Source organism: Olea europaea, chromosome 7 (assembly GCF_002742605.1).
Source record: "Olea europaea var. sylvestris chromosome 7, O_europaea_v1, whole genome shotgun sequence".
Classification (NCBI taxonomy): domain Eukaryota; kingdom Viridiplantae; phylum Streptophyta; class Magnoliopsida; order Lamiales; family Oleaceae; genus Olea; species Olea europaea.
In genome coordinates this window covers 10630949-10641219 of record NC_036243.1, presented here as the reverse complement: position 1 = coordinate 10641219, position 10271 = coordinate 10630949, and the positions used below count along the sequence as shown (strand labels likewise).

Here is a 10271-nt window from a genome sequence, read left to right as displayed (position 1 = left end):
TTGAATGCTTTTCAATTTTGTGAATTTGTCTTCCTTTGGTAGAGAGAGCTTTGAGGGTGTTAATTTCAGGTAGGGCTTATCAGATAAGATATGGTTTACTTTATCTACATTAGTTTGAGCCCTGTTATATTACATAGTAAAATAGAGTTATTATTTAATTCTTTCATGGATCAGGATAACAAGCATGTAAAATACTAACCATGATTTGTAGTCAGCAACAATTTCAAATGCAGCGTCAAAGGAGAAAGAAGTATTAGCTTTTGTGGAGAGTGATAAACCTGTAAAAGAACGTGATGACTCGGCTGTAAAGGGATAACATGTACAAGAAGCTGTTGTGTGCATATATACAGTAGAGAAGACTGATTACCATTGAAAGAAGAGACTTTCAGATGCTTAGCAATGACAACCGGCTGTTTTATTAAATTTTCTGAGATGTAGTTGCATTCATTTACAACAAAGTTTTCCCACATTGTGAGAAGAACTATTTGAAACCTAGAGTATATGATATATATGAAATTATGAATGGAATAAATAACAAAATATTACAAGAAGGAAAAAAATAATAATAAGTATAAAATAAGGATAGAAGAAGTGCGGTTTACTTTTTGTTAATAAGAACTAAATCTTGTACAATAGTCTCAGTTCCAAAGCGTGTTTGAAGAAGTCTTTTTGGTCGCATATCAATCACAATTCCAATGATGCCTGTACAGTTTTTAGTAATTTCAATAAGTAGGATGAAATGTAATAATAGAGAAAAGCTTGTAAGGAATATGGATAGAAAAGTTTGAAAAAGTCAATAAATCACTTATATCTGCGTTGGAATCCATGTATTTTTCAAGTTCTTGGAAGTCGGTGAAATTGTATGTAGATATTAGAAGGGACCCATGATCTTCCTTGATTTCTTGTACTCTAGTCTTTCCTGAAATTGTCCAACCCACTTCGTTTAATTTGGAAGAGTACTCAGATTTTGCATTTTTCACCAATGCATTTGATACTAAGTAAGTCTTGCCCAATATCAGCTCGTCTCTGTAAGCATTTATATGGTGATCATATAAGGTTGCTTGAACCGTTGCTCCCTATGTTAGAAAGTAAAAAATGAAATTAGAATGCTATGTAATATTTTGGCTGTTAAGTATGGAATTAAATTATGTGTTTTGGAAGTACAAAATTTCGAAAATAATACTTTAGGATATGTTTTATACAGATGTAGATGTACATTTATATTTCTATATATTTTCATTATTAGAAGAGTTAAAACTATAAAGAAATACTTATGTTAAGCTGAAGCACTTACCTCTGAGTCCATAAGCACGATCTTTTGGTATTTCCTGAGCCCGTTCGAAAATTTTTTGGTGAACTTTTTTCCGCAACAACAACTTTTGCAGTCCACCCCGAGGCTCCAGCAGAAATATCTCGAATAAGTTGGAAATTGTTGTCCATATTTACTAAAACATAAACATATATACATAATAAATATGAAAAAGAAAATCTAAAAATCTATTCTAGATAACATGATGTAATTAACATGGAAACGGATAGTGCACAAAACAATAGAGAAGAAGATATCATTTAATGAAGAATATGAATTGTAGTAGTAAAATATTAAAGGTGCATTAGCAAAAGTAAAAGAAATTGTACCTAGAGTAGATTGTAGAAAGACTTCTTTCTTTGTTGTGGTTCAGCTTTTTTTTTTAAGAGAAGAAGTTGAAGATGTTTGTAGAAGTGAAATGACTCGTATACATGAGTATATATACAGGGAGGTGTTGTGTATTGCTGTTCTGCACAACAGTATATAATAATAAATTGAAGAACAGTAAATAGAAAGGTGCAGTAGTGGTGTTAGATGGTTGTATTTTATTTATTTTTATTTCTTATATTTTATGTATGTATACATACTGGTGATTCATAATAAAATATGCTCTATGTAAATACTTGAAAATGCACACATCTGAAATTATGAATGTTGTGTTTATTCACTGAAATTTATTTATAAAATAATATGAAACTTGTTGCAATGTATAAAAAAGGACTTCAATGTCAGAAGTTGGTAGGGTAAAGTATGGCTAAATATCTTCTGAATGATGAATGATAGTTAGTGGGAGAAGGTATGGTTGACATACGTTTTCAAGGATGAATGACAGATTTTTAATTATGTATGACAGAATACACTATTGGAAGTGAAAACATACGATTGTATTTTATTATTTTTTTTTACTATAAAAATCAATCCTTGAAGTAACGTAAGCGTACAAAATATGCTGTAATAAATGATGTAACATTTTTTTGGGCGACTTAAATTTAAAAAATAACTCGAAGATTTGTACTTTTGGCGATGGATATGGAAAACAATACGTAAGAAATTGGGAAGAAAAAGTATGGGATGAGAAGTATTATTTCTTTAGACTGGATGCTAACGACATTAATAAATTTACTTGTTTGTTAACTAGAGGTACATGTGATTGAAATTTATGAAGTTTTTGTCAAAACTATACATTAGAAATTACAAATTTATAGAGATATATAATTATTAAAAGTTTAATTAATGTAGAACATGAATATTAATTAGTATATTTAATTTGATTGATTTAGATACTAACAAAAGTATCCTGAAGGGTAAAGAATGAACATGAATATTACATTTAATCTTCGTATGACGATAAGCTTAGTTTTTTTGAAAACATTATATTTTATCATAATAACATCATGAAATTATGTGCAGTAACTCAATCATTCACAGTTTATTGGTTAGTGAACTAATTGTATTTATACCTGGCAGTCGAGACTCATAAGCCTCAAAAGTCACTTTTGAGGGTAATTCTTTGGTAATCAAAGAATTACTTTGCTGCAAAAGATAGCATAAGTAGTAAATGTTAAGGTATGATAATAAAACCCCATGTCATTAATCTAATAGGTATATTAATTAGACTATTACCTCTTCATTTTTATGGTACTGCAGTGCAGAACTTGAGCCTCTTCGAAAGTAAGCATCACTAAATTAGAAAGAATTCTTTCGAAAACATATTACAGTTTCAAAGAACAACTAAATATTTGATAGAAAAGTCGTCATCGATTTTGTATTACAGTGCTGATGTTGTAACTATGAAGAACGAAAAAATTTTATATGAAATTATTTGACTGGTCTTTTAAATAATGGAATGAGGTAGGTTTTCAAAAGAGTTCTTTCTAAATTTAGTGATGAATGCTTTAGAAGAGGCTCAAGTATAATTACTAATATTTGTTTTTCTAAAAGTATCTGCAAAGTAGCATGTAGCCTAAAAAAGTGAATGGAAGTGCAAGATGAAAATAGATGTAAAATAGAAATGTAGAGATTGATAATTGCACAAAGAGAGCAAAGATTAAACAAGGAACAAACCTTCTTAGCTGAACAATGGTATAGTTCTGAAACTCAAATGTAGAAGCACCAAAAGAAGCGTTGAAGATTGAAAGTAGGACAAAACGTTGCTCAAAAAAATAAAGGTTTGGTTAAACTGCAATGAAATCAATAAAAGTAGAACTCTACGAGGAAGGGAATGTTTCAGAACGACATAAATTATTAAAATTGCAACTGTTCACTATGATGAGAATTTAGATGGACCTATCACTTCTCTTCAAAGGGGGGTATATCGTCTTTAAGAACATAATGAAATTGCATACGAGAATAGAGCTCTCACTTCGTATCAAACACCTTCAAAGGTGATCACACAAGTTTTTATAGGTACGATAATGAAGTGAGGTGACATGAATAGATGTACAATTAGTGAAAAAGAGTGGAATTTATGAAGTTATCAAAACTATATTATTTCATAAATTATCTTACTACTTTATACCTGAAATGGCACAAAGGAAATATTGCATGAATCTTTTTAATATAAAAATATAGGAAAGCTAAAATATTTAAATACTTTTTAAATCAAAAATGTACATCTCCGTGTCAACTACTTTAATATTTATCCCATAGAAAGGAAATCTTCATGCAATATTTTGAAGATCTTATATACAAAATGGAAGCTCAATTATAGTATGTAATGTTATTCTGTATTCTGTGGCGAAGCTTTCCCTATTCTTCATCTTACGATAAATTGGATGAATTTAGATGATGGAGGCATTTTTCTTATAAAAAAAAACTTCATTTGTCACACATTCCTTAACTACAAAAATTAGCTGAATTTCAAATCTGTGAAATAAATTATCTTTAAATAGTTTGATCACATTAGATAATATAATATGAAGATATTACAAACGACGTATAAATGTACTAAGGATGTACCAAGGCTATAATTTCTCTATAAACTACATTTTGCGTGCATCTATTATGCATCTTTTCTTTCTTAGTTGGTTTTACTAAAACTCTAACGGATTTACTTATCTTAGCTCTAGATAGTGCAACATATAATTGTCCATGAGAAAATACAGAATCCGGCAGATATAATCCAATAAAATCTAAAGTTTGACCTTGAGCTTTATTTATTGTCATTGCAAAGCATGGACGAATGGGAAACTGAGTTCTTTAAATGGAAAAGAATTTTTATCACTTTGAAGTGGAATAAATGGAATTCTAGGTAGAAACACTCTTTTACCACGGTATTCTCCATTGGCTACCTCAGCATCAATCACATTACGTTCAAATCTACGACAAATTAGTCTAGTACCATTACATAAACCTTCCGATGGATTAATGTTCCTAAGTAACATTACAGGACAATTTTGTTTCAATATAAGCTCATGTGGTGGAATACCATTCGGAGTTAATGTATTCAGGAAATCTTCATGAATACTCTGTCGAGTTTCTTCTAATGTTTCATCAAAGCTATAATAGGTAAAAGTTTTTCCTGGAAGGTCTTTTAGTAGAATATTATTTATTTGATCAACATATTCATTTTTGGGAGTTAGAATCACCCTGTTAATTACAGCATTTAAATCATCAGTATAATTATTTAAATCTGGAAAAACAGCATGAATTAAATTCTTCAACGACACTACCTCATTTTCAAAGCATATAGTTATTTCAGGTGAAAGTTGAATCATGTTACAGGTGTGTAGTTTTTCAACTCCATTACCAATGCTAAGTAAAAATTTAGAGAAGATTGGATCTAACTGAGCTCTCATATTTTGAACTAATTCAAATTTTATGAAATGTGACCATAAATGTGAATATACTAAACACGCTTACATAATCTCTGTCTTGTTTCCTTTTTTAATAACTGGCAAAATTTGTCGGAAATCTCCTCCTAAGACGAAAACTTTTCCACCAAATGGTAAATTACATTCATTAATATCTCTCAACATGTTATATGGTGCTTCATCCCAAATAATCAATTACATTGGTGCTTCATCCCAAATAATCAATTTTGTCATTCTTAATAAACTTGCTAATGCACATTGTTTACTAATTGAACAAGTCATATTATTGGATATTTCAAGAGGAATTTGAAACCTGGAATGTGCAGTTCGACCTCTTGGTAATAAAGAAGCAGAAATTCCAGAAGAAGCAGTAGCTAAGGCTATACAATTTTTTGACCTTACAGCTGAAAGCAATGCTTTGTAGAGATACGTTTTTCTTGTTCCACCTGGTCCATCAATAAAAAACATACCACCGCCATCAGAAAAAACTTCTGTAACGATTTTATTAAAAGCAATCTGTTGTTCTTTGTTCAAAGATTCTGTGTATAAAATATCAAATTCGCTAATAACATTTATCATTTCCTCAGCAATCATGTTACCTAATCTTTCTTCTTCTCCTATAGTTATCTCAAAAGGTACAACACAATATTCATTGATATTTTTACCAGCTGGTTCTAATAAAGAATTTATTTCCTGTAAAGCTCTAATTTCTGCATCTAAGTCAGAGATACCAAGATTTATATAGTCCTCAAAAATAAAGTTACGAAATTTATTCCATAGTGCTTTTGGATCATTAGGTCCACACAAAGTTAAGATAGTAGCAAATAAACGGCGCAAAGAACTTGGTATTTCATAAGTAACAGCTTCTTCCAAACATAGCTCACAATAGTTATCACTATTTAGTAAACCACGTAAAAGAGCTGCCTCGCGAAATGACGACATAGAAACTCCATTTATCATTTTCAAATTTTCATATGATGTTGCTCCTTTAATATGATTGAGTAAAACTCGTAAATAATATATTTCTCCTTCGATTATATTAGCTGTAACTATTCTCCCAATAACATTTCTTTTCTTTCTTCGAGCCCATATTCGACTTTGTGCATCCCATACAAAAAAGTGTGGAAATTCTCTATATAACAAAGTTTTGGCGAATTCATCTATAATATTCATCCGAAAGAATTCAGTTAACATTGTTCGTTTATTGTGATCTCTATTAATAACTGTAGACAAACTATCAAAATTTCTGTAAGCAACAGATTGACTATTCTCTAGATGTAATTGTAATGAAATAACTGGTGGAGACATTTCAGATAAAATGAATCCATATATCCTCCACATTACTTCAGGTGGTGAAATCCTCCTCGCAGACTGATATGTTACGATTTCATCAGTGATAGGCATGGATTTGTCATTATTTATAGAAAAACTTACTTTGTCATGTCCTTTGTATACATATTTATATAGATATTTAACTGATTTGACAGATGAACAAACTTCTACATTTATATGACAATCATATTTAGCAGATAGGTAGGGATTATAAGGGACAACCCATCTGTTGTCTAATAAATGTCCTCTAACAGTAACTGATTTTTCATCTTCACGACGTCTATAATTTGGGTAACTATTTTTGCCAAGAGAAGTTTTAGGGTTATGTTCCTTTGGATAGTCATGTTTACATTCACCTTTTTTGTTCATACAAACATTCTTAGGATTCAATGTACCACAAGGACCATGCATCATATGTTTTACTATAACAGAATGTAAATGAGGATGTTTATTTGTATCTGGAATTTCACATGAAACAATTGAATCAATTAAATCAACACTTGTAATTTTATAACCTGATTTAAAAATTATCAAAAAATGAGCATGTGGGAGTCCTCTTTTCTGAAATTCTATCACATATATATACGAAACGATTGGTCCAAAAATGCGACATTTTACTATATCAAATTTCAGCTCTTCCAATTTAGCTCTAAATATACGAGTAGTCAGGTCTGGTCTATTTTGACTAATATCATTGTTCTTTAATTCTTGTTTTATTTCTAACCAATTAGGATTACATGTTATTGTTAAAAAAATATCTGATTTATCAAATCTTTGCACTAATGCCATTGCATCCATATATCTTTTTGTCATATCTCTAGGCCCACCAACAAAGGACGATGGTAAAATAATTTTTCGACCAACTTTATAACCTCTATTTTCACCATTTTCTATGCTATCAACAATTTCTTGGTAAAGTTCTGCGCGTATTTCCTTTTGATTATTTCGAAAATAATCTAGCCTACTGGTTTCAATTTTGATGTACATATCAACAACATATTGTTGTAAAAGTCTACCTGCATGAAGCAAAATAGAACTACATAAATTTCTTACCTGAAGTTTATAACAGTAGTACTCACGACACGAAACCTGTGATCTTTTTTTCTCATCATCAAAGCTGGAAACAAGTAAAATAAATAGTTAAGTTGAATATCAAAGAATACTAATAACTAATACAATGAAATATACAGTACATTTTGCCATTGTTAACCTGCATTTTCACTATCAATTAATTCGTTGGCTGAATGTATGTTATTCAAATCCATGGAATTGTCTGCTATGTGGGATTGGTGAACTTTTTCTTTATAGAATTTTTCAATACGTTCATGCCATCCAGGTTCACCATAAGGCAATAGTAATGGATATTGAAGTGGATCATAACAACCAAAATAATAATGTATTCTATGTGAAACACCAGAATGACAATAAATTGATATATCACGAATTCTAATATCTGCAGAAGGATCGTCATCAATCCAAATTCCAGCCACTTGTGACACAGAAGGTGTATTGTATTCTCTCAGGTCAAGACCAGGGTCACATCTAATGTGTATTTTGTATGTTTTTAAATCATCAATATTACTTAATGAACGGAAAATTTTCGAGTATGGATTGATTTTTAAGATATTGATCAACTTTCTTAGGATTGACTCAAAAAATTTGTCTGATTTTTGTAATCTATGTTGTATCTTGTTATCAGTATCATAAAAGTACAATTGCAGATATGATGGAGAGCCATCACTTGGTAAAAGTTCGTTTATATAATGATAGACCTGTCCTTGAACTCGAAATGTATAAATACCTTTGTAACTTTTGTGTAAATCTTTATCACATCTTACACCAAATGAAGTAAAAGCAAAATGATTATTATAACTACGTCCATTGTTTTTAAAAAGCAAAGCATCGCATGTATCTGAAATAAATAAGTTGTACAATTCATTAGGTACACTATTAATTTGTAATCTAACCTTTCCATCACAACAACAAAAACCTTTACATTCGTTCTCAAATTTTTTCGCATTGCAATAGGTACAAATTGTTGGTTTTTTTTAGTATACGAGGCTTTGTAGGAACATTATTTAAACTAAAATCACCAAAGCATTCATCAAATTGTAACATACCAACCTGGCTGTGAAGTACACACAGATCCTTTTCGTACAAATGTTGATCATCGACTAAATTTTTTGAAGTACCAGTTTCAGTGCTTGATAATGGTTAATGAGCAGATTCTCGAACCGCAATAGAAAAGGAGAAGTTTTAAATTTTCATACAATAAATTAAAATTTAAAAGAAAAATAAATAAAGTAGATTCAGAATGGAGAACGATTTAAAAACAATATTTCTAAACTAACTGCAAAAAAAACTATGCTCACCAATTTCTCCAGAACCACTACTTTTATAACTCAAATTTACTTCTGCTTCGTCAAGAAATTCAGGCCTAGTTTGCCGAAATGTGCCTACACGTTGTATTTTTTTACGTTCAGCATACAGCTCCCTACGCCTTTTGTTTCTCACTTCCATGCGTGCTTTAAAACTATCATCTTCAGTCATCTATTATAAATTAGAGAAGAAACAAAATAAAGTTTACAAATGTGTCATTATTTCTATTGTTATCCGAACGTTAACAGAAATATAAGAATGGGGAATTCACCATACCGCTAATGAAAAGAACACACGAAACAAATATTTATATTTCAAGAATAATACGATGAGTAATAAGAAGGAAGAATGGTGTTTAGTTTCAGGAAAAACAGTATTTAGTTTAATCAGAAACAGTGTTTAGTTTTGTAAAATATGCATTATCTTTCAAAAATAAAATGAAAATACTAAAATGTTTAATCCAATGAATAGGTAACAGAAGTAAACGGAAAATCACTGTAGTATTTAAGGAAAAATCGAACAACTTATAAACTAATAATACTATATAATGGTAAAAATGAGAATAATCAACAACAAAATAGGACAGAAAAAAAAAACACAGTCTCTAAATAGGTAAGTTTAGAGGACATAAGTGCACATTAATGTGCCTGTAAATAAATAAATATATTTCAAAGATATTAAAATTAAAGAGTGCAAAATGTAGAGCAATAAAAATAAAGAAAAAAAGTAAAAATTGATCAATACAAAAGAGAATGAGCTGTAATGCATACGTATGATAGTTAAATCTTGCGACCAACTTCATAATAGTCATCACATAATAAGTATACATAAAACTTTGTTGGGTAAAACTCTTAATCAATACGAAGCTTAGCGACATATCCAATTGTACTTCGAATCGTTCAAACACGTCAAACAGCTCTCTTAGACTTCAAAGCTCGTATACAAAACTTCAGATCGTCTCGTTCCTATTAACACAGTACGAGAAAGACTAATTAAAAAATACGTTTTGTACATTTCAAAAATTGTTCAGTATAAAAAAATAACATACTACTAACCAGTCAGTAGATGCTTTTCGCAACCTATCAACTTCAGCAGTGTCCTCAAATATAAAAACAAAGAGTCGGTGCATTGTTTCCCGTTGTATTAAATGTAAAGAAAAATAGTATTTCAATATTCTAGAAGACATAAATGTAGATTACTGGAAAGTTACGCATCAACATTTTCGTTTTCGAAATCACACATTAAACAGTATGAGAGTACCTTTGATAAGACACATCATCAATTTTAACAGTACATTTTTCAAAAAAACTCAATTGTAAAATAATCTCTTTGACAAAGAAAAACAAAATTACTACATCAAACACATGAATTGTTGGCTGAAATTTTTGTTCATAAAAAACAAGACCCATATTCATATTTGTAAAACCGAAAAAACAAAA

At 30.1% G+C, this 10271-nt stretch overlaps 1 protein-coding gene across 1 annotated transcript; it reads right to left on the bottom strand.

The window, feature by feature from the left end:
- Positions 1-5316: 5316 nt before the first annotated feature.
- Positions 5317-9961, bottom strand: LOC111397878. The gene is made up of 7 exons (XM_023024847.1): positions 9888-9961; positions 9104-9110; positions 8826-9003; positions 8547-8627; positions 7664-8365; positions 7507-7570; positions 5317-7414 (listed from the first exon to the last, which is right to left on the bottom strand). The coding sequence occupies exons 1-7, from the start codon at positions 9959-9961 to the stop codon at positions 5317-5319; spliced, it is 3204 nt and encodes a 1067-aa protein (XP_022880615.1).
- Between the last annotated feature and the right edge of the window lie 310 nt (positions 9962-10271).

Coding starts and splice junctions, on each gene's coding strand:
- LOC111397878 (XM_023024847.1), bottom strand. CDS start 9,961: ATGCACCGACTCTTTGTTTTTATATTTGAGGACACTGCTGAAGTTGAT. Junction 8,366..8,546: donor ACAATTTGATGAATGCTTTG/GTGATTTTAGTT, acceptor TATTTATTTCAG/ATACATGCGATGCTTTGCTT. Junction 7,571..7,663: donor AATTGATAGTGAAAATGCAG/GTTAACAATGGC, acceptor ACTTGTTTCCAG/CTTTGATGATGAGAAAAAAA.